This window comes from Phyllostomus discolor, chromosome 13 (genome assembly GCF_004126475.2).
Source record: "Phyllostomus discolor isolate MPI-MPIP mPhyDis1 chromosome 13, mPhyDis1.pri.v3, whole genome shotgun sequence".
In the NCBI taxonomy this organism is placed as follows: domain Eukaryota; kingdom Metazoa; phylum Chordata; class Mammalia; order Chiroptera; family Phyllostomidae; genus Phyllostomus; species Phyllostomus discolor.
The window spans coordinates 20,938,437-20,962,316 of NC_040915.2; the positions used below are offsets into that span (position 1 = coordinate 20,938,437).

The 23,880-nt window shown below is 58.0% G+C and overlaps 1 protein-coding gene across 1 annotated transcript; it reads left to right on the forward strand.

Moving 5' to 3' along the window:
- Nucleotides 1-2,458: 2,458 nt before the first annotated feature.
- SLC6A7 (solute carrier family 6 member 7) lies at nt 2,459-20,194 on the forward strand. Its single transcript, XM_028528282.2, has 14 exons — nt 2,459-2,596; nt 7,235-7,418; nt 9,078-9,209; nt 9,363-9,597; nt 11,317-11,455; nt 12,896-13,030; nt 13,895-13,998; nt 14,107-14,231; nt 14,871-14,983; nt 15,216-15,347; nt 15,778-15,877; nt 16,073-16,173; nt 16,750-16,917; nt 19,368-20,194. The coding sequence occupies exons 1-14, from the start codon at nt 2,564-2,566 to the stop codon at nt 19,575-19,577; spliced, it is 1,911 nt and encodes a 636-aa protein (XP_028384083.1). The 5' UTR covers nt 2,459-2,563; the 3' UTR covers nt 19,578-20,194.
- Nucleotides 20,195-23,880: the final 3,686 nt, after the last annotated feature.

Genomic DNA, 23,880 nt, shown 5'->3' on the forward strand with positions numbered 1-23,880 from the left:
CTGAGGGCCCCGGCTGGGTGCGGTCAGACCCCTAGGTTCCAGGCCTGCCCCTGCCTCTACTCCCCAGTGAACTGGCAACGTCCTACCTCTTCTGGGCCTCAGTTTCCCCATCTGAAAGCTGTGGGCCTAGACCCATTTGCACGCAACCCCAGTAACTTGTGCTTGAGGAAGGCTAAAGCCCCAGTCCTGTTCTGTCCCCTCCCCCAGGCCAGCTCCCTCCCGGGCTGGCTCTGGGGGGAGCAGGTGCTGCTGGGAAGAGGCCATAAAGAGGCTCTGGAGCCCATGCCTCAGTCCTACTCCGAGTTCTGTGGTTCTCTGTGCCTTCCGTAGGGTCTCATGAAACCTGGGCTCCAATGGGAGGGGCTGGATTGGCAAAGCTGCCTCCTGTCCCATAAGAGATGTGATGGGCCCTGGAGAAGGCTGGAGGAGGGGTCCTGCCTGGGCCTTCTCAGAATCAGGAGCCACTGGCTTTCGCCCCTCCCTAGGCACAGCCCGCAGCCCTCCTGGCTTTACCTCCAAAGCCCAGAGAGTCAGTGCTCTGTGTGATATCGCTCCTCCGAGACAGTTTCCTCAGGTGCCCCATGGGGTGCACAAGCCTGCCTCCCCAGGCTGCTACCGAGAATTAAAAATGAGATATTTGGTCTGAGTTCATCTAATACACAGAGCTGGGCTCCATCCTTCCTTTACATTCATGGCCAATGGGCTCCTTCCTCCTCTCCTTCCTCCCCACCTGCTCTGTGAGGCCAGGCTGCAAGGAAGGGGCAGCTTGGAGGAGAGGTGGGCCCGGATGGGCCAGACCAAGCCATTTATCCCAGCTCTCACTTTGATTTAACCCCTTCCCACCTCCTACCAGGCTCCGGGGTTGCAGGGAGCGGCACCTAACTTCACTCTCCCCAAAGGCCTCCCCGTGTTGGCTGATGGTAGGGTGACCCTATGAAATAGTCTCAGCTGGGACACTTTGAAGAGCAAAAGGGACACAATTTGTAATGTATTGCACATGCTGGGTTCACTAGCGTATACTGGTTCAGTCCCACACACCAATGCACAGTCACTCTAGCTAGTGATTTCCCATCCTAGCCACAGGCTCCTGGGACCCGCACAGCCTTCTAAGAGGTCAGCCAGGCAAGGGCTGGTTGATGGCGCACTTGACAGACGTGCAGCCCTGACGTTGCCACGGCCCTACTGTGCGTGCACAGGAGCCCAGGCGCTCGTGAGCTAAGTCACACGTCATGACGACAACACAGGACCCCTCATCCTGTCCCTTCTCCTTGCCCAAACCTCCCTGTTTTACCTCATCCCAAGAAAAAGAGGAGCGCTCAGAACCGCCACTGGTCTGGAAGGTCTGCCACGCCTGTCTCCGTCCCCGGTGTCATTCACTAGCCTTGTGACCCTGAGTGCGTGACTTCGCCTTTCTGTGCTTCGGTTTCCTCATCTGTAAGATGGGGCAATGCCACCTGCCTCTCCAGGCCACTGTGTGGAGGAAAGAAGATTTAGGGCAGGATCTGGCACACTTTATTTTATTTATTTTTAAAAAAGATTTATTTACTTATTTATTTTTAGAGAGGGAAAGGGAGGAAGAAAGAGAGGGAGAGGAACATGGATGTGAGCAAGAAACAGTGACTGGGAAGCGAGCACGTGACCTTTTGCTTTGTGGGATGACGCCCAGCCAACGGAGACACACCAGTCAGGGCGGGACCTGGCACACTTCAGGTGCACAGTAAACACCGACGGACTGGATGGTTGGACACGTATCTGACTGATGTTTGTTTTTCTTTTTTCACAGGAAAGGGCAACCCACGGTCTGTCAATAGATGTTAACTGAGCCCCTACTGTGTGCCTGGCCCCATGCTAAATGTTTTCCGTGCACCATCTTCCTGAATTCCTCACATCCTCCTTGAGGGAATAAGATTCTCATCCCCATTTTCCAGAGGAAGAAGTGGCAGTGCGGGGAGGTTAAGCGATGTGGACAAGGTGTCACACAGCCAGGAGAGGAGGACGGGGGATGCTGGGACCCACCACTGGCTGTTAGTGTTCGCGGGCATATAGCCTGCCCTCCTCGTTGCCCAGCTGGAGAAAGGCCGAGAGAGGGCAAGTACTTTGCCCAAGGTCACGCAGGAGACTGTGATCCAGGCCTCCAAACCTTCAAGGGTTTCCCTCACAACCCCCCACCCCCACACCACCACTCCTTACGCGCTTGGCCCCTCCAATCACAGCTCTGCACGAGGGGGCGCGCATCCCCCCCCCCCCACCCCTCTGCTGTCTGTCTGTCTGGGTGTCTACGCGGGCGCAGTTGTGCACCCCTCCCCAGCCTTCGTCCCTGCGTAAAGAGCAGCAAGCAAGCGGTGGCAGCGCCCCGGCCAGCACCCTACACCCGCAGCCGACAGACGGCAGCGCCTGCGCTCGCGGCTCCCCCCTCCCCGCCGCCCCCCCCTGCAGCCGGTGCGCGGCAGCCGCCGGGGCAAAGACGCGTTGCCGGCCGGCGACACAGCTCCCGCGCTCTCTCTCTAGCTCTCTGCGCTGAAGGGAAGCCAAGCCAGGAAGCCCCAGCAGCCTGCCCATCAAGATGAAGAAGCTCCAGGGAGCTAAACTCCGAAAGGTAGGGCACGAGGGCGGACAAGGGGCGCACCTGAGAAAGGGGTGCAGAGGCCCGCCCCCATCCAGGCCCTAGGAAGGTAGGGAGGGCACCTGGTCCCAGCTCAGAGATCTGGGAGAAGCAGGGCTGTCCTGAATTGCTCGGGTCGGACGAGGGGGGGGCGGGGTCACGGTCTGTGCCACCCTATATCACCCACCCCAGTCTGAGGGTTGAGATGTAGTGTAATTGGGCCTGGGGTTCGTTATACCAGGTCCTACGAACAGGTGTCTGCAACCCCAGGAGGCGGAAGGTAGGGGTGGCTGGGGCCAGGCACCCACCCCTCTCCAATCCCCCTCCCATTTTCCCCAGGGGTGATGGGGTGGGGGGGCATGTGTGTTAGAATAACTGAGCACTAGCCTGGAACAGGACAAATTTCGGGGTAGTGGGTGGAGGCGTGGGCCCAGGCCTCCTCTGGTTACTGTTAAGCTGAAGCAGCCCCTGAGATCCAGCAGGGGCGCAGCCTTTCCTGCCGGCGCTCCTGCCTGCAGGGGCCCCCCACCTGCTCCCTCCCCGCTCCCTTCCTCCTCCTGGCAGCTGTAGTGTCCCTGCTAAGACCCCAGGCTGCCCCTCAGCAGGAGAAGGAGGCAAAGGCATGGAGTGAGGAACTTGGAGCCCTAAGGGATATGGGGGTGAGAGCTGGCAGGAGGGAGGCAGCCAAATCCTGGGGCCCTGGGCCCAGACCTCAGCCCCCCCAACCTGGTCCTGTGGGGTGGCCCTCCCAGCCAAGTGGTATGGACATGGGGAGGCGGAAAGTGTTCTGGCTTTGGGCTTAAAAGTAGCAGTCCCAGCCAAGGAGTCAGAACTCCAGGCTACTATTTCTGCAGGCGCCCTGGACTCAGTCTGTGACAAGTCCATTCAGCTACCTGGACCATTGTCCGTCCATCCTCGGTGTCAGAGCACCGAAGCAGGCTTCCCCGTCACAGGTGCTGTCCGTAGGGCCTGCTGTTATTGACCACACCCCCGCCACGGGCCTCCCCCATTTATTCAAGCTCTCTGCCCTTGGGCAGCTTCGGGGAACCACTGCGATAGGTGGGTCTTTCTTATTCCTGAAGTGAGTGACTTCTTAGGGTCATTCGTGGGTCTCTTGGGCTTCAGTTCTGCCTGGTTCTTTTCCATTCTCCTCCCCTCTTCCCTTTCCTGTGCCTCCCCACAAGAACCCCTGCCCCTCACTGCCACAGGGCCACGCATTATGTAAATAGCCCTGTTGTGGGAAGCCTTATCTCATACAATCCCCCAACAATTCTGGAAGCTAGGGCTCATTATCTCCACTTTATAGACCAGGAAACCAAGGCATAGAGGGGTGCAGCTCACTGCTTTCCTGAAGGTGGGCTGAGCAACCTAGGACCAGCAGAGCATCAGGAGGGGCCACCTAGCCTCAGGGTACCCTCCGTTGGTCTGAGGGAGAGGGTACAGGGAGGCAGGACATGCCAGGTATCAGCAGTGAGTACTGGGCTCAGAGTCAGGGGTCTAGGTCCCAGCCCTGCTCTGCCCTTGACTTAGTGTTTGACCTTGGGCTCCTCCCTTCCTGTCCCTGAAACTCAGTTGTCTCGTCTGCACAGTGATGAACCATTGTCTGTCTCTCTCACCCTGAAGAAGGTATGAGAGCCTTGGCTTGGGCAGTCCTGCCTCTCCCAGCCCCTGGTACAGCTGGTGATCTGTATCTGCTGGTCCCTAAAAGAGGGGGTGCAGGTCTGCCAAACTCAGGTGTGTTCCCATGTGACTCTGGGTAGGGAGTGGGGGTATCTGGGGTGGGAACCTCACACCCAGGTGGAAGTGTGAACTGACTCATTAAGCTTCCGGCCCTGCCCCTGCTCTCCTCTGTCTTCTGACTGTTCCAGCCTCTGTTCCAGCTCCTGGGATTCCCTCCAGGGTGGGGTTGGGGACTCCAGGTGAGCTGCACATTGGCTCAGCTTTGGAGGACCCCATCCCCTGCCCCAGGAGCAGAAACAGGTTTCCTTCTGATTGGAGAAGGAGGGGACAGAGAGCTGGCAGCATCCTGCTCTTGGAACTCTTGTCACCATGGAAACAGAGAGCTAGGACCCGCTCTGTGAACATAGAAAGGGCAGCGGCTTCTCAGGAGGGATCAGAGGAACCTCACTACCGGCCTTCCTGCCAGCTGGCCTGGATGGGGCTGGGGATCCACTGGGTGACAGGCCTGTGTCACCACCCGGTACCAGTGTCAGCTGGCCCTACCCCATCCCTCCTGTAGCTCACCTGGGAGGGAGCGGCTCCAGAGGGCTGCTGCTCACCCGCCCAGCTGGTGAGGGAGCCTTGGGGGCAAGGGCACGAGGGGAAGGGGCAGGTTTCAGATGGGTCTGAGGGCCGCTACTGCCCTAGCCCCCACGTGCCCAAGGTCACAGCTGAAGAACTGCCAGGCACATAGTTGTTCCACCCCTGGGAGCCCAGTTACTTGAAAAGCAGCTTTTTCATGCTTTTCATTGTTGCCACCATCACTCATAATCATGCCAGGCTGTCCTGGTCCAAAAGCTAGCCTCAGGCAGGACCACCCTGACTGTCGTCACTGTCACTGAGAGTCAGCCCAACACTGTTTCTGCCACCAGAGCCTAATGTACCAACCTTGTCACCACAGCCAGACACCTCCAGTCCTGTGACTCCTGCACTCTTCGCCCCAGCAATGCTCATATGACAGGTCCCCAGCAAATCCTTCTCTGTCGCCACCTGATTTGTGTGAAGACACCTGCTTGGTCTGGTGCCAGGAGGGGCAATTTTAGGGGGACACACAAACCTGGTCGTGGCAATGTCCTGAGCCCCTGGGTGCGGCAATGTCCTGAGCCCCTGGGCGTGAACCGGGTCTGGTCTTCAACCTCCGCACATGTCTCCAGTGAAGTCTCTTTGGAAAACCTTGCCTCACAAATCAGAGCGGGGAGACTACCAGATGGAGATTGTCTAGACCTGCATTTCCCCAGGTATATGCCAGCAGGCCAGCTCCTTGAGACCCTTTTCTTAAACAGGACTGGAAAACACTGTCTATGCCAGCCCCTATTTCGAGAGTCCCAGTACTTATTGGGCCATTGAAGAATCCCAACAAGCAAAAACAGATCTCCCTGTTTTACCTCGAATTAACCCAGCTTTCCCCAAACTCCTTTGAATCAAGAATCCTTTGCTCCACCGAATGTCCCAAAGGGTGTGTTTTTGGAGACACTGACCTATCCAGTCTCCCCAGTGTCCAAATGGGGAAACTGAGGCTCAGAAGACTCCTTCCCAAAGTCTTAGAGTGAATTGGCACAGACGTGGGACTGGAGCTGTGGTCCCCCAACTCCCAGCTCAGAGGAGTCACTGTTCCCCCAACCATCCCTCAGCAGGGAGCAGGCAGTCCCTTCTCTCTGAAAACCATGGGCGTCATCCGGCCATTTGCCTTCTTTGCAAGTCCATCTTTTCCTGCCATAAGGCAAGACTTACAGAGGCAACAGGAGAGCTGTGGCTTCCCCTTTCTTCTGACCCGTTCCTGCAGTCGCTTCTAGAAACTGCTGTCTGAGTTTCAGGTGGTCATCCTAGGATCTCTGGTGTTCTTCCCAGGCCCTAAGCCCAGACAGCCCATGGACATGCTAACTCACATCGCTCGGGGCCAAGATTCCAAGCAGCTGACCCACCTCCTAGCTCCAGCCTGCAGGGAGAATGCCCAGTGGACGTCCCCACCCTCTTTGAGTCACAGGAGGGGCCTTCGGGACAGCTGGCCTCCTTTCGCCTCTGCGCACACATCTGTCCACCAGTGACAGCAAGATTATGACCTTGTGAGACAGAAGTTGCTACGCTTAAGTAGCAACTTCCTGCCCAGGAACCGCCATGCACAGCCCTCTGTAGGCCCCTTGAACGTAAATGCGGTCCCTCCTCCAGGGGAGCTCAGGGTCCCTCCCAGCCCTCTCCTCTCATGCTTAGGGATCCCAGCTCCTTCCTCTTGTCCTCACGTAACCGCTTTTCCTGAACAACCTCCAGTTTGGCCACCTGCCCTTCGGACACGCGCCAAACTGTCTGTGTCTGTCTTAGAAGGTGGTGCCCAGAAGGGAGGAGCAAAGCTTCAGTGCTGGTGTGTGAAGACATGGGCCTAGACAAGGGTGAGCTCTGGGCCCGAGACCCAGTTCTCCCGCTAGCCAGCCTTGTAAACACCTCAGGTGTGTCGGGGCCCCTCTTCGGCCCTTGGTTCTCCCCGTCATTAAATTGGAGCTGAGATGAACACTTAGCTCACAGGTAAGAATGAAATCAGGTAACGTGAGTAAAAATGTTGAGTGCAGCGAGCACATGGTCAGTGCTCAATACATGGCGACTGTCGTTAAGATCGTTGTCGTCGTCATCTTCCAAACAGGGCCACCCCTGGATTGCACCTCTGTGTTAGCCAAACTAAGAGCAAGGTAGTTTTCTGAGTGCCTGAGCCACCCTGCTGGTCCCATGAGTTTGCAGTCACCTGAAATCTCAAGGAGCTCCTGAATGTGGACCACGTTCCCCCAGCTGAGAGAAATCGATCGTCCGAACCAACAGACTATCTGTCCTGTAGCCCTGTTGGGGTCCATGGGCTTGTGTTGGTGGTCTCAGTTCCAACCTGATCTCCCCTTTCTCCTCCATCCTTTTGGTCTCTCTTACTGGCAGCCCGTCACCCCAGACCTGCTGATGACCCCCAGTGACCAGGGGGATGTAGACCTGGATGTGGACTTTGCTGCGGACAGGGGGAACTGGACAGGCAAGCTGGACTTCCTGCTGTCCTGCATCGGCTACTGTGTGGGCCTGGGGAACGTCTGGCGCTTCCCCTACCGAGCCTACACCAACGGAGGAGGTATGGGCCTGCGCTCTCTGCCCGGTGATGAGTCAAGGCTCCGGGTGGACTGAGGTTTGAAGTGGCCTTAGCCACCGTCTCCTCTTTGACCTTGAACAGAATTAGTTGAAAGTGGTTTCATAGCAACCTGGGGCTGGAAAGAGGGAGCTCACCTGCCTTGTCCCTTTTCGTCACCCAGGCCCCTCCTCCCTCCCTCAGTCCCAGCGTGGGTACCCACACAGTGAGTCCTAAGCACTGGGACTTCCTGGGCCCTGAGCGATGGGCAGGGGGCTGCCTCTGCTTCATGATGAAGAGCTGTATCTGTCTGTCAGTGATCACTAAGCTCTCAGTATTCTCCCCACCTCCACCCCCCTCACCTCCTCCAGAATCTTGTTCTATCAATAATTCCTGCTCGTGAATCTTCAATCTGTCCTCTGCTCCTGGTTCCTTCCATTGTGATGGCAAACACAGAGTCTCCCATCTGAAACAGATTCTCCAATGTCCCTGCTTCTCCATCAAGCGACCGTTCTAAGTCTTATTAACTAGCTGGGGTTGAGCACTCACCATCTGCCAGCCCTGGGCGTGGGGTCCCCACGCCTGTCTCCATTAACCCTGATGGCAGCCCTCCTGGGTGAGCACCATTGTTCTGATGGGGAAGCCTGAGCTTGGAGAGGCCGGGTTCCTTGCCCAAGGTCACACAGTGGCCAACCCAGCAGCCCACCCGGGGCTGTCTTCTGCAGAGCCAATGCACACCCACCAGCACTCCATATCTCTTCCACCTCTACCAAACTCGTGGAAGAAGTGCATGTTGGCAGGGAGACAGAAATCCAAATAGAACTGGAGGAAGCAAGGACAGATGCACCGATGCGGCCGGGAAGCGGAGGACCGGAGCTGGCCGCTGAGGCTCCAGGCACTCCATAACATCCCCAGTTCTCCCTGCTCCCATCCTCAGCCCCACCCACTTCCTGACTCCTTCCCTCTGCGTGCTGACCTCATTTTTTCCTGGGACAGGCTTCATCCTTACAGTTGGGGTGGCCAGAGACAGCTCTGGGATGACTTCACCCTCAGAACTGCGTCTCTGAATAAATCTACTTAGAATCCCAGGGAAGGTCTCTAACTGGCCTGACCTGAGATATGTGCCCCTCAGGAGGTGGGCAGGGGTTGGCTGGTCTGACTGGCAGCCCCTCCAGAGCCATATGGTGGTGGGAAGTTCTCTGAAGGAGTCGGCTGCCAATATGAGAAGGAAGGAGGAAGGGATGCTGGGCACATGGGACCGCAGGTGGCAGCTGCAAGCATCCGAGGTGGCAAGACGGGGAAGGGAAAGGCAGGGAGATGGGAGGGCTGATTTCTACACTGAGAAGTATGCACCTTCTTCAACAGGGAACTCACTCATTCACTCACTCATCTGTTCATTCACTCGCTCAGTGTCTTCTCTGAGCCCAGCCCTGGCCTGGGCGCTGGGGCTACAGAGGTGAATGAATCCCCTCTGCCCTCCCCTTGGCCCTCAGTGATTGGTGGTTACAGAAGAAGAAGAAGAAAAAGACATCCCCAAGCCACAGGAGAAATTCTCCAGCAGGTTGCAGGCAGTGGCCACTGGTCAGGGGAGGGGCAGGGCTGGAGCTCGGCCGTGGGGCGGGGGCGGCCCACTGAGACCCTACCCACCCTCCCTCCTCTTCGCAGGTGCCTTCCTTGTGCCCTACTTCCTCATGCTGGCCATTTGCGGCATCCCCCTCTTCTTTCTCGAGCTCTCTCTGGGCCAGTTCTCCAGCCTGGGGCCCCTGGCTGTCTGGAAAATCAGCCCCCTCTTCAAAGGTGAGGCCTCCATGGTCCCCGGGGTAGTCTGGGCCTGGGGGAGGCAGGGCAGTTGCCCCTCTCAACCTCCAGAAAGGGATGGCTTCGCAGAGGAGACACGGCCCGGCCCACGGGAAGCGTTGGCCTGAGGGTAGCACCCATCCCCCCCGCCAGGTGCCGGCGCAGCCATGCTGCTCATCGTGGGCCTGGTGGCCATCTACTACAACATGATCATCGCCTACGTCCTCTTCTACCTCTTCGCCTCCCTCACCAGTGACCTGCCCTGGCAGCACTGTGGCAACTGGTGGAACACGGCCCTCTGCCTGGAGCACAGAGGCTCCAAGGATGGCAACGGGGTCCTGCCCCTCAACCTCACCGGCACCGTCAGCCCCAGCGAGGAGTACTGGAGGTCTGGGGGGCCCGGGCCCCGTGGGGTCAGGGGAGGGTGGGAACGGATCCGTGTCCCCCAGGTGCCCAGCATGCACCGCAGAGTGGCCGGTGTCCTGTGGACTCTGGGTTCTAATCCCGGCTCTTCACCTGACCAGCTCTGCAACCTTAAGCAATGTATTTGGCTTCGGATGCCTTATCTGTAGTGCAGATATGACGACAGTATTTCAGAGAGTTGCCAGGAGGATGAGAGAAAAGAAGGCACGTAAACTTTGCCTTCAGCCTGGTGGATAGCAAGTGGTCAATCAATGCTAGCTGATGATGATAATGGTGATGATGATGATGATGATGATGATGATGATGATAACAGTAATGGTAACCTTTTGGAGCCTCAGCTTCTACCTCTATAGGAGGGGATGACAATAATCCCTACTTTACAGGGTGTCATCCAGCCAGTCGCTCATGTATTTATTCATTCTTTCAATTAATATTTACTGAGCAGTGACTGTCGTTAGCAGGTAAAGAACGTAACATCAGCCAGGACCACATGGTAAGGACCCTCTCTGTTTGGCTTAATGGGAGAGAAAGGACTATGGTAGAGGAAGGGACTGTGTGAGGGTCACACAGGGAATGTAGGTAAGACCCTGCCACAGAGCCAGGCAGATTGCGAGCCCCCACGAGTGGCGGGTGTGGGGCGTCACCGCTCATCGGCCTGTCCCAAAGCCCCACTTTGCAGCTGAGAAAACAGAGAGGCTTGCCCAGTGCTTGGTGGAAAAGGCAGTTCTGGAACCAAGGAACCTTGATGCTTGATCCTGTTCTGGAACATTCCGGAGTAGCCTGGTCTCTGGGTATGGACCACTGACTGACCAGAGGACCATTGGCAGACCAGACACCCCCAAATCTTCCCTTGCCAAGGGCTGCTCTTGGGAATCTTCCCCAAGTGGACCCCATGTCTTGACATATTTTAGTCTCCAACCTGCACTTATTACACAGTTCATCCATTCGCCTGTCTAAAGTCCATCCAAAGTGCGTGTACCTGCCAAGGAGTACGTCTGACCAGTGGGAAAGGACGAGCCTGGGTCTGCAGCTTAAAGCCAAAAAACGTGCAGGGTCCAGCGGCTGCTGGGGTCTCCATAGAAACACCACAGGCCCCTGCATCAGTGGGAGTGCGGGCAGAAAGCAGGCGGTACTCTCACAAGGCTTCAGCAAAGGGAGTGTAGCGGGGGGACCTTACAGAGGTGAGGCAATGCACACAGAGAGGTGAGGCATGAGGACTTAGCTAGAGGGTCGGCCGTCCCACCCCTGAGCTAAAGGGGCAGTGGAGGGACTGGGGGTAGTGGAACCAGGGAGGTTTGGAGCCTTGGAGGAAGGCCTGCCCAGTAATAGCTTGCTATGGAAGAAGGCAGTCACAGCCGGGCCTGCTGATGGTGTGCTTGCACTCACTTGTGCATAGGCCCATGGACATGTGTGTGTGTGAATACCCCGACCCCTCACTCCTCCCAGCCTCCAGTCTCCTGCTGCTGCCTCCCACTAGCCCAAACCCAACTGGAAATGGAGCAGGAAGGCAGCCTGGGCAAGGGATCTGTGGAGGTCAGCCCCCTGGATGCAGAGCTGGTCAGAGGGCAGACCAGAATCAAAGGAAAACTAGCTGGGACTGCCTCGCAGGCTGGCCACGGCTTTCCTCCCATCAGTGGAGCGTGGCGGTGTGACCAGAGGACACTGAGACCTTCGTCTCCCACAGCCGATATGTCCTCCACATCCAAGGCAGCCGGGGCATCGGCAGCCCCGGGGAGATCCGCTGGAACCTCTGCCTCTGCCTGCTGCTCGCCTGGGTCATCGTGTTCCTCTGTATCCTCAAGGGCGTGAAGTCCTCAGGCAAGGTGAGGGCTGAGGGGCCCAGGGGCCTGAGGGAGGGGTGAGGGCTTCCTGGAGGAGGCATGGCGTGGATTGAACCTAAGAAGATGAGTAGGCTTCAACTGGGAAGAGGGGAAGGGAAAGGGCATGGAGCTGGGGATGGAAGGGGACGCTGCCTGAAGAAAGACGTGGAGGTGAGGATGGCAGTGGCTAGGCCGGTTCACTAGACTAGCAACTTGCCAAGGGCAGGCTCTATTTGTTATTCAAGTTTGTATCCTTATCCAGTGCTTGGCACTTTGAAGGGGTTTAGCGGGTGTTCCTTGAATGCTTTGAGAGTGGTTATATGAGTCAGAGCTCTTTGAGATGCCAGTGACCAGAACACAGTTGTCACACTCAATTGGAAAGTCCAGAGTGTGTGCTTCAGGCATGGCTGGATCTAGAGCTTCAATTACTGTTATTAGGAATGTTGTTCTCACAGCCTCTCAGTAGTGCTTTCCTCTGGAGTGGCTTCCTTCTCAGGCTTCATTCCTCATGCAGTTGTCCCAGTAGCTCTGGGCTATGCTGTACCTGCTTAGGGAAGGGTTCTCCCCTTCCCCAGTTTGCAAAATCCTAGAAGTGAGTCCCACTGGGTAAGCTGGGTTGCAGTACCAATCCCTGAACCAGTCACTGTGGCCAGGAGGGTGGAGTGCAGGGCCTGGGTCACGGGCCCACCCCCGGAGCTGGGAATGAAGTCAGGTGGGGCAGGGAAAGTCAGGGGACTGTTATCCAAAGAAGGTCAATGAGATATTGAGCAGACAGAGCCACAGGTGTCCACTTTAGGTTATAAAGGGCAAGAAGGCCATAAAGCTGTTTCAGAAGGACTTGGAAACCTGAATGGTTTACTTAATCATTTATAAGTTAGAACTTGTCCCTCTGCAAAGTGCTCAGAAGTGTTCTCCACTTGGAAGAGAACCATTACGAAACCAGAGAAGAAAGCGTTTAGAAAGAAGGGAGAAGTAATCACAGCATGAGCCGAGGGAGTGAGGAGCCGGGACTCGGTGGTGTCTGCTGAGGGCGTGGCTGGAGGTTTGGACACGGGCAGAGACAGGGCAGAGGGGAGCCTGGGAACGTGCAATGTCTGAGGATCGTGCTGGCTGATGACCACGTGGGGTGCGTCTGCTGGGGACAGTGGACGTGAGGGGCAGGAGGCTCTTCTACCCTCTAGGGGAGGGGCGATGGTGGGCTGGACTGGGCAGCAGGGGAGCTGGAGGGAGTGGATAGATTGGGGACAGCCTTGGGAAGCAGTGGCAGGACTTTGCAGATGGGGTCAATGTGTGGAGGGTGAGGAGGAGGAAGGGAGGGAGGGGGAAAAAGAAGCATCACAGGTTGATGGCTATTCCTGGCTTGGGCATAAGACAGGGATTTCTAGAAGAGCAGCAGGGTAGAGGAAGTCACCCTGCCTCCTGTCCCCCCTCACCGACTCTCAGGTGGTATATTTCACGGCCACGTTCCCCTACCTCATCCTGGTCATGCTGCTCGTCCGCGGGGTGACCCTCCCAGGGGCCTGGAAGGGCATCCAGTTCTATCTCACGCCCCAGTTCCACCACCTGTTGTCTTCCAAGGTGAGGCCCTCGGGGCTGGGGTGCGGAGGGGGGCAGTCAGCCTGGAGCTGGGAAGTGGGAACATGGATCCCTGGGAAAGAGAGTGGGCCGGGGTAGGACCCGCTGACATGGAGAGTCCGCAGGACCAGGCACTGTGCTCGGCACTGTCTCTTTCGTTACTTGTTCTCAATGATCCTATGAAGTAAACAGTATCTTCCCATTTTACAGATGAAAAAAACGGAGGCCCAAGAGTCAGGGGTCAGCTCTCACTCATGCAGCTAGGAAGTGGCAGAGCTGGGATTCTAACCCAGATCTGTCTGAGTCCAGACCCCACGGAGGGCCTGAGGAATAGCAGTTGCCACAACGGTGGTGCTGACGGCTGTCATTGCTCACTCATTGACAAATGACTGTGCCTGACCCCACTGCTGGCACTTCGCATACACATGGTCATTTAACCCTCCCACCACCCTGTTCCAGATGGTGAGGCGGCTTGCTCAGGCTACAGGCTGGAGAGTGGTAGCGCTGAGGTCCAGACCCAGGTCCCTCTGCCTCTGAGAAGGAAGCCAGGGGTTACATGGGCTTCTCGTCCATGTGAATTTACTGAAAAACTTAGAGGAGGAACTACATCCTTCAGAACGAGACCAAGCTTAGAGATTACCTTCTAGATCCTAGCTGGGGAAACTGAGGCCCAGAGAGGCAGAGTGTAAGCGTGGAAACTGGGCTTGCTCCTGGCCCACGTCACTCGTGAGCCAGGCCCCGCCCCACGCCGTCCCTGGACCAATCAGCCAGCTCCCCTGTCTCCTCCCTCCTATCTCCTTGGCCCTCTGACACCACAAGGTGCCAACCGCTTCTCTTTGCCCTCCGTCTGCATCCTTCCTGCCACAGGTGTGGATCGAAGCTGCCCTTCAGATCTTCTACTCCCTGGGTGTGGGCTTTGGGGGTCTCCTCACCTTTGCCTCCTACAACACGTTCCACCAGAACATCTATCGGTCAGTGCAGCCCGCTGGACCCCGGGGCCGGAGCGGGAAGAGAGAGGCTAGCTGGGGAAGGCTTCATGGGGTGAGGCTCACAGCCTGCGCCCGGACTTCCCCCTGCAGAGACACCTTCATCGTCACCCTGGGCAACGCCATCACCAGCATCCTGGCCGGCTTCGCCATCTTCTCCGTGCTGGGCTACATGTCTCAGGAGCTGGGTGTGCCCGTGGACCAAGTTGCCAAAGCAGGTGGGCAGGCTGCCCGGTCCTGGTGGGAGAGGGCCCTGGGGTGTGTCGAGGGCTGGGAAAGTGAGCCTGCGTGGGGACCAGCAAGGTTGCGGATGGGCATGGTGAGTGTGTGCATGCATGTGCACACAAACTAATGTGTCTTAGCTGGTCTCTGGGTGGCCGTGTGCAAATGAGTATGTTTGACCTGTGTCTGGAGATACATGAACTTCTGTATGAGACTGTCTTATGTTTTATCACATCTTAGTAGCTCACCTTGCTTGTCCCAATGAATCATGTGCTGTACTGAGCTATCTGTGTACAAGCGAATCGATGGTGTAAGTGATCGTGTGCTTTACCTATGCGTGTTGGTGGGGTTGTTTGTGCGAGTGGTTGTGTACATAAGCGTATTCAACTGTTGTATTTGGGTCTCCTGTGTATTCATGTACTCATCGTTAATGCATTTATTTTATCAACTTCTGCTCACTGAGCGCTGACGACATGCTGGCATGTGTCCTAGGAGTCCAGAGAGTCTCAGAGGTGTGCAGTGAGTGGGCACCTTGGGGTCTGCCTGAGTGGATGTAAGCGACCACGTGTGTCTGAGTATGTGTGTGGGGCCTGCCATGTGCCCCAGGCTGCTGACCCCGTGTGCCCTTGGCCCAGGCCCTGGCCTGGCCTTTGTCGTCTACCCGCAGGCTATGACCATGCTGCCTCTGTCCCCCTTCTGGTCCTTCCTCTTCTTCTTCATGCTGCTGACTCTCGGTCTGGACAGTCAGGTGAGCCTTGGCCATGCCAGGGGTACCTCATGGTGTGTGTGATGTGGGTGTGCTGTGTGTATCTCTGTGTGTGGGATGTGTATGTGTGTGTATGTGCGATGTGTATGTGTGATGTGTTTCCATGTGCACATTTGTGTGCCTCTGGTGTGTGATGTTTGTGTGTGTGTATCCGTGAATGTGTGTGTGTATGGTGGAGGCAGAACTCTGACCCTCCTCTCCCCTGCCACTCCAGTTTGCCTTTCTGGAGACCATTGTGACAGCGGTGACAGATGAGTTCCCGTACTACCTGCGACCCAAGAAGGCCGTGTTCTCAGGGCTCATCTGTGTGGCCATGTACCTGATGGGGCTGGTCCTCACCACAGACGTGAGTGGCTTTGCAGGGCAGGTGGCTGGTAGGCGAGGCTGGGAGGACACCTGTAGCAATGTCCATGGCCAGGGTATGCATTTCCCAAGCCACCCATTTCCTTGGCCTCTTTGGGGGGACCCCTCTCTCCCAAGGGCCACCTTGGTCTGTGACCCAGAGTCCTAGCTTTGGAGTCTGAAAGACCTGAGTTCAAGCCTCACTCCTGAAGTTGCCGAGCAAGCTCACGACAAGTGGCTTCTCCTCCCTGCACCTGCTTTCCCATCAGCAGAACAGGGTCTGTACCTAGGGTTGCCGTGAGACTCAGATAAGGTGATGTGTATGGAGGGCCTGGCAGGCGGACAGCAGCACGCTGTCAGCGGCTTGCTCGAGGGGCTGCAGCAGGGAGCCAGGCCGTGGGGAAGGGACCCCAGAGCTGTGACTTGTATTCCAGGGGGGCATGTACTGGCTGGTCCTTCTAGACGATTACAGCGCCAGCTTCGGGCTAATGGTGGTGGTGATCACCACGTGCCTCGCTGTCACCCGGGTATATGGTGAGAGGGGCCGGGGGAGGTGGAGATGAGGCTCCCCACAGTGGGAGATGGGAGTCTACCCTGGAGCCCCCCAGCAACTGGGTCCCTGGTCCCAAGGGCCAGGGTTTCTGGTGGGGGCCATTGGGGTGGAGGAGGGGCTACTGAGTATGGGCGGGGCCTGTGGGTGGGGCCATCCTCCTCTCCTCCCCTGTTCAGGCATCCAGAGGTTCTGCCGGGACATCCACATGATGCTGGGCTTCAAGCCGGGCCTCTACTTCAGGGCCTGCTGGCTGTTCCTGTCTCCAGCCACGCTCCTGGTAACTGGGGTGGGGGAGGGCTTCTGGCTGGGGGCCCAGGGCCAAGAGCAGGGCTCCTCTGGGCATTCAGTGTGGTAGGGCTTCCCTGGCCCGGAGTGGACCTCTGTCAGAGCCAAGAGGTGGGCTGGGCCCCAGGATCAGCTCTGCTCCCCTTCCCCTTGATGCCCCCACTTTTGTATCTGTGCTCAGTCTAGTCCTGCGTTTGGTTGACAAAATGAGTGGGGCTCTCTCAGGCCTCAGGCATTAGGGCTGGGGCCTTGCGTTTTCCCTCTCTCAGCCTTGGCTTGCAGCGGGTCAGGGATGGCCGTCTCAGAAATTAGGGTGCTTCAGAGCTGGGCTGTCTCAGAGCTGGGCATCGGGTGAGCTCAGAGCAGAGCTCAGGACTTGCCAAAGCTCCAAAACAAACATGGACCATCTCGGGTCTGGCTCTGGTACCTCTTAGGACTGGGCTGTCTCAGACACTGGCTGTCTCTGGGCTGGGCTTTCTCAGGCCTTAAGGTAGCTCAGACCTGGGCTATGGTAAGCCCGGGGGCCAGCCCAAGGCCCACTGTGATGCTGGGAGCCCCCTACCTGCAGGCCCTGCTGGTGTATAGCATCATCAAGTACCAGCCCTCAGAGTACGGCAGCTACCGCTTCCCAGCCTGGGCAGAGCTGCTGGGCATCCTGATGGGCCTGCTGTCCTGCCTCCTGATCCCAGCCGGCATGCTGGTGGCTGTGCTTCGAGAGGAGGGCTCGCTCTGGGAGGTGAGTCAGCTGCACCCCTGCCTACCCCCAGCCTTCCTGGCCTGTGGCCTGGCCCTGGGCCCACCTGCTAAAACAGAAAACATTTGCACCAACACTGTATCCAGGGCCTTGCAGGCTTCTTTTAAGAGCAGCTTCTCTAACCAGTAGCCTGAGCTATGAATTAGCTCAGACCCACTTGGGCTGAGATGGGCTGGGCAGGCCTGCCCTTTGGCCCCTCATATCACACAGGGCCACTGAGGGGGCTCAATCCAAAGCCCACCAGTATCAGCCAATGCCTGCTTGTCTTAGGGAGAAGACAAGGGACCCAAGGTCCCATGGTGAGTAAGGCAGGAGTAAGGACTTAAACTGTGGTCACCAGCCCAGAGCTTCCTTTTGGAACTCAAGATCAGACGGCAACATTGGGGAACCCCAGGCAGTGGGCTGTCACCCTCCTCCTGTGTCCGGGAGCCCTGCCTCGGCCCACAGGTGACCTGGGAAAGGGATGATGGCATGAGCCCTCCTCGCAGTCAGGGCTTTGTGGAGACACCTACAGGGATCTGCAAGGGGAGTAGTGACCTTTTGTGGGTCCATGAGCTTGCTGTAATGCTGTGTAACCACAGAGAGATCCTGACCCTCTCTGAGCCTCAGGGTCCCCTCTTTACATAGAGCCCTCCACCTCTCAGGCCATGGGTGTGCAGTCCTCTGGTGGCAAGCAGCTGTCATCATGAGCAGAGCCAAATGAGCCTGCTGGCCCCAGAGAGAGCCTAGAGACCCCCTTCCTACCCCTACATCCCATCAGATGTGCGTGGGATCCAGCTAGTACTGCCTCGTGAGAGCTGATTATTAAATATTCAGGAATGTTGTTAGCTAGTTATTAAACCATTCATAGCTTGAGGATGACACTGGTGGGAATACTTGTACCATTGAAATCGGCTACAAGTCAGGTCTCCTGCACCCTGCAGCCCCCTCCCCAGCCTGCTGCCGGCACACTGCTGCCCCCACTCTCCATACAGCTCCTCTGGCCCTCAGCCGCCCCCACTCACCTTCCTGTCTCCACCGGGACAGGCGCTCAGAAGCGGGCTGTAGCCACTTCTCGGAGTAGTCCAGACACTACTCTGCCTCCAACTGCTGCGTAACTGGGGGCAAGCGCCTTGCCTTTTCCGAACCTCAGGAGCCCCACCTGTGCTGCCACAGGAAACCTGTCTCCTTGCTTGAGAGCCAGGTGTCTGAAAAGGGGAGGAGGAAGAGGGGCTGCTCAGGGGAGCCCCATCCCCTGCCCCCAGAAGCTCACAGTTCCCAGGCCTTACTGTGCCTCCCCACTGCTCCGCCACCCCAGCTGCTCGCAGCCGGTTGGAGAGGCGTGTTGTTGGGGGCTGGTGAGCGCTGCAGGGGAGCCACTGCCCAGCTCCAGAGCGCCACCTTCAGGGACCAGTGCTCCAGTCCCTGCAGAGACCTGATCAAATGGACAAAAGGATCAGTTACCAAAATCTAAGGAGAGAGCATTCCAGGCAGGACAGTTAGCACAAAGTCCCTGAGGCAGGAGGGGCTGGCGTGTTTGAGGACAGCAAAGAGGTCAGCATGACTGGATCAGACAGGGCGGAGTGTGAGTGGCAGGAGCTGAGGTCAGGGAGGTGGACAGGGGCCAGGACAGCCAGGCCGTGGCGAGCCCTCAGGATTTCATTCCAAGCGCGATCACAAGCCCTCGGCAGGGTCCTGAGCAGTGAGGTCAGATGCTCTTCAAAGGTTCTGTGTGCTAGGCCCCGGGCTAAGGGCACTGCACACATTCTCCCGTGAATACGAACCCCCCTGGGCTCCACTTAATGTTGGTTGTGTTTCCTCCTTGAAGGGTCTGGGGCAGGGCAGAGGGCTCGGGGAGTGTGGTTTGAGGAAGCAAGAACCCAGAATGTCTGGGTTTAGTCATCGTCTTAGTCAGCTACCTCCTTCCATGGAAGCTGGAGCTCGGCGAGAGAAAGGTCAGACATCAGAGTCAGAATGAAGCCAGATGCCAGAGACGTGGAAGGCCAGCGGTGACCCTGCCCCCATTTTCCGGGTGCGTGGCTCCTTCCCCCACGCTGCCAGCTCCGTAGGACTCAGCTCCAGAATGGGCTCCTGCACTGGCTGTCGTGTAGTCACAACCACAGCCACCGTCTGCCGGGCCTTACTCTGTTCCCAGCACCCTGCACAACCCTAACTCGGCCTCATGCGTCCCGAGTTACAGACGAGGAAACAGCTTAGATTCTGTGCCCCAAGGCCACCCAGACCAGGAGTTCTCCCAGACTCCTGGCAGAACAGGAATCTCGCACAGGCATGTGACCCCCCCCCCTCCCTGGGGTGAGCAGCCCTGCTCCCATCCCCGAGGTTGATGCCAGGACTAGTCCAGTTGACGTGGGAAGGTCTCTGCCAGGTGCCAGTTCCCAGGAAGCACTCCTGGAGCACGACCTGTTTTCACTGCTGTCTTTGCTCTGCTGCAGAGGCTCCAGCAGGCCAGCCGGCCGACCATGGACTGGGGCCCATCGCTGGAGGAAAACCGGACAGGCATGTACGTGGCCACACTGGCCGGGAGCCAGTCACCCAAGCCGCTGATGGTGCACATGCGCAAGTACGGGGGCATCACCAGCTTCGAGAATACCGCCATTGAGGTGGACCGAGAGATTGCCGAGGAGGAGGAGTCTATGATGTGAGGAAGGAAGCAGGTGGACCGAAGGTCCTGCCCCCGTGCAAAGGCAGCCATGCCTTCTGGGGTTCTGTGAGGCCTGAGGCTTCGGGAGGTTGCCATGGTGATGCAGTCCCCAATGCAAGTCCTTCTTTGTGGCCTCTGCCTTTCCTGAAATCTGCCCCCAACATATGCACGCAAGTGCACACACACACACACACACGCACACACACTAGAAAGCTGAGAATGACCCAGGTCAGCCCTCGCTTCACAGGTGGAGAAGCTGAGGCCAGGGGGAAGGACTTGCTTGAGGTCTCCTGGCAGGGGAGACCGAAGCCCGGGCCTCCCCACCAGCCAGGCCCCTTTCTCACGGGGCAGCTGTCACCACCCTCCCATCTGTGTGCAGGGCCCAGACCCCATCCTTTTCTCAGGGAGCCTGTCCCCCACCCTTCGTCACAGCCAGAATCTTGAGCTAGTCAGGGACACTCAGGGCATCTTGAGCCCCATCAGGCCCCAGGCATCGAGGATTAGCAAGTCAGGGTGGGGAACAACCCCTGTGGGTTCAGGTGCTCGGCCAGGTTTCCTGAAGGAGGTGGGATCTGAGGGCTCTGGAGGATGGGCAAGTTTGGAAAGGGAGGAAGAGGAGGGAAGGGTGGGTGGGGAAGGCCTCTGGTAAGGGGCAGACCCAGCCAAGGCCTGGATCCGACTGTAGCCTCTTCCTCCCCTCCTGGGGCCAGGAGGAGGCTGCCTGCCTGGGCCAGAGACCAGGAGCAGGAGCAGGAAGAGTGGTGGGAGGAGCAGTCACCAGGTTACAGCAGGTTCAAGGAGGAATGAAAACTGCCAGGGAGGGGGAGCCAGGGACACAGGGTGGGCAGGGGACTTGCATGATCTGTTTGTGCTTTAGATGGAGTGTTGTTCTGGGTCAGTGTGCAGGGCAGACTAGGGGGACAGGATGGAGGAGAGGGGCCTGTGGAGAGCAGCAAGAGGGGCCGGTGGCCCGGGCTAAGGTGAGGGAGGTGGGGGTAGGGAAAGAAGCGGGACCTCCGTGTAGGGAGCCCTGGACATGCCCATGACAGAGGGGAGAGATGCCCGACCTGCACAAGCTGTGGAGATGGGAATGAGGGGCCATAACCAAGACCCAGGGCCCCTCTCTTCCCTTCTGCCTTGTCCTGGTGGTCTTCACTCTGTGCCCCAACCCCAGGCACTGCTGGGAAATGGGCCTTGGCTGTGGATGATCAGGGCAACTGGGAAACTTGGAGATGGCCCACACGCATGGCTGACTGGTCTCGTCGCTGCCCACTGTGCTCCAGGACATGCGGGGCCCAGGCACGAGGGGGGTGGAGACAGAAAGCAGAGGGCAGCGAGCCCCCAGGCCTGGGGCCGGAAGGGGCTGCCCGGGGGTCCGTCCCTCCCTGAGAGATGAGCGTGGGGTGTGCACACGCCCGAGCAGGCCTGCTGCTGCACACGGTGAGCCCCAGTGGAGCTGTGCCAGACTCTGCGCCCATCTCTCTCCCGGTGTCTCCCAACCCATCTGTGTTCTGCTGGTTTATTGTTAATAAAACCCAATGAGGTCATTCTGCTGACCCTGTCTCCTCACTGCCGAGAGCCATGAGGTGGGCAGCACAGGGCTTTCCAGCTCCTTTTGGACAGATAAGGACACCGAGACTCAGCTGCTCCCGTCCTGGCTCTCCTGGCTTCAGACACTTCACTCCTCTGTGGGGTGGGTGGGGCTGAGGAAGAATGCTGAAGAGGATGAGGAAGGCCCTTAAAGACCAGTTCGTTCCCCATTGTACATGTGGACAAGCCGAGGCCCACCGAGGGGAAGAGACTTGGTCAAGGTCTCTCCGCTGAGGCCGGCAGAGCTGGGGACAGACCAGGCACGCCAGCACTCCCCTCTCCCTCGCCAGCTGTTCTCCTGCCTTCTCTGCAGGTGACTCTGCAGCAGGAAGACCCGGGTTGGGAGGAGCCCAGGCTGGAAGGATTTCCTGGTTCTCCCCACCCCCTCCTGCCACGACCTTGCCATATGAAAGAGCTTTAGAGCCTTTCAAATGCGAGGCCCAGGTGTCTGCAGAGGCTTTGATTGGGGGCCTGCATGCTGCATATTTCAGATATTAATAATTTCCCCTAACAAAGGGCCAGGCCTTTTGGGGGCTTCCCACCCCCCTTTGTCTGGGGCTTTACTGGGGGAAGAGAGATGGGTTTGCTAATTTGCAGGGGATGTAACAATGGACCTCACAATTCAAGGTGCTTCTTCCCACACGGGGGGGGGGGGGGGGGGGGGGGGGGCGCGGTGAGCTCCAGCCTCACTCACAGAGCCCCTGGCGCCAGCCCTGGGAGTGACTCTGAGCCTGTGCCTCTGTCCCTGGTTCCCCCTGCCAGAACTAGGACAGACCCCAGGCCCGGGCCACCGTGGCCTTGTATGGACTCCACACAGCTGCATCTTGGGAGTCAGGAACAAAGGGTCCTAAGTCCAGGCTTCCCCCTGGATTCTGAGTCTGCGATTGGGGGAGCCTGGGAGTCTGTGGACCAGCCCCAGCTCCACCTCCCACTGCCTCACCACCCTGCCTTGTTTCCTCCTACCTCTCCTCCTCCCTGCTCACCACCCTGTGGTTCCTGGACTGCCTGCCCTGGCCCAGTCTCCTGGGCTGTCCTGCTTTTCCCATTTCCACTGCTCCCAGACAGCCGTCCTGCCGCACCATCTCCCAGTTGCTCCCATCACAGCCGTTTGGTTGACCCCTGGTTTGGGACAGACCCCAGCCAAGTCCCAACTGTGGTGGGGGCTGACTAGGGTCCAGGGACCCCTGGCTAGAGGACTCCATGACAGCAGAGTAGGCACCTGGAAGGAATCACAGCCCCGCCCGGGTAGAAGCTCAGCCAGGAACCCTGGACTGTCCTACCAGCTGATAAAACCTGGTGTCTGCAGGACCAGGCAGGGAGCCCGGGGGTATAAGGCTGCAGGTTTTTGCAGGAGAGTAAGTGGCAACTGATGGTTAGTGGGTACTGGAGAGGCAAGATGGGGCGGTGGGGACTGTGGTGACTTGGCAACAAATGCAGGTTGCAAGATATCTTGGCTTTTTAAGAGAAGTTAGAAGCCTGAGCTTTTATGAGAAATTTCCCATTTTTAAACATGAGCAATGGATTCGAAAGAAGTAAACCAGCGTGGTTCCCATAGGGTCTCCCGTCACCTCTCTGCATTCACAGGGGGTGAGCAGCCAGAGGGCCAGGCTTGCCCCAAGTCCTAGGTGGGAATGTGCTGCCATGGAGGCCAAGCCCAGGGCGCCCCACTCTGTTCTCCTCCTCAGCTTATCTCTGTGTCCATAGTCCCTTGACCTTGAAGGGTTGGTGGCAGCCCCTGGGAGACAGTGTCTGGGTCTGGCTGGGGTGTGGCATAGGGTACCCGGGGACCCCCATTCCTGCTCCAGGACTCATCAAAGAAGGCATTCTCTCGGGCAGTGCTAGGAAGCACTGAGATGGGGCACTGGACCGTCCGTAGCCTCTTCCAGCCTATGATTGGAGAGCAAAAATGAGGGGGCGGGACAGACAGGGGAGGGGCATTTTATCATTAGGGTCAGCCATATTTCCAAGGTCAAGTGAGGGTCAACAGAAAAAACCAGGGGTCACCAGGGTCAGTGTTTGATCCTCAGCAGCCTGTGCCCCCTGTGCTCCCCTCCACCGCCTGGCCAAGTTCATCCTCACACGGTGTCCTGAGCAGGCCTAGGATGCTGATCCACCGTCTTCCCCGTCCACCCATGGGCATCCTGCCCATTCTTCTGGGCCTCAGCCCTACATCTGTCGAGCCCTGACAGCCCAGCCCACATGCACAGAGTGCTTCACTCATATCCTTCTGAGACACCCCATTTCGTTTCCAGGTGGCTGAGACCCTTATATCATGCTCCTTGGACACCAGAGGGCTTGGGGTGGGGTGTGCGGGCTGCTCAGCCACACAGACCTGGGTTCCTTCCCAGCTCTGCCCCTCCCTGACGACGTGTCCTTGGGGACCCACCACGCCAACTCACGGCTTTGCACGATGCAGCATCTCTCCAAAAGCGGTTTGTTGGTGGCTCTGGGAACAGCCAGCAAAGAGTTAAGATGGCCTCAGTCCCTCTGAATTCCACGTGACCCCGGGTTGCTGAGCCTTCAGGTCTGCGGTGGACGCTGTTCTCCAGACTCATTTTTTGCTGGTGGGTCATGGAAAGTTTGGCTCCTTGAGCTTCAAGCCACTCCCTCTGGAGCCGAGGCCTTGCTGACGCTGGTCCTGCCCTGGAAGGTCATCCAGGGCCTCCCACCCTCCCTCCCTCGAATCCTTGGGCAGCACCCTCTTGCCCTCCCTG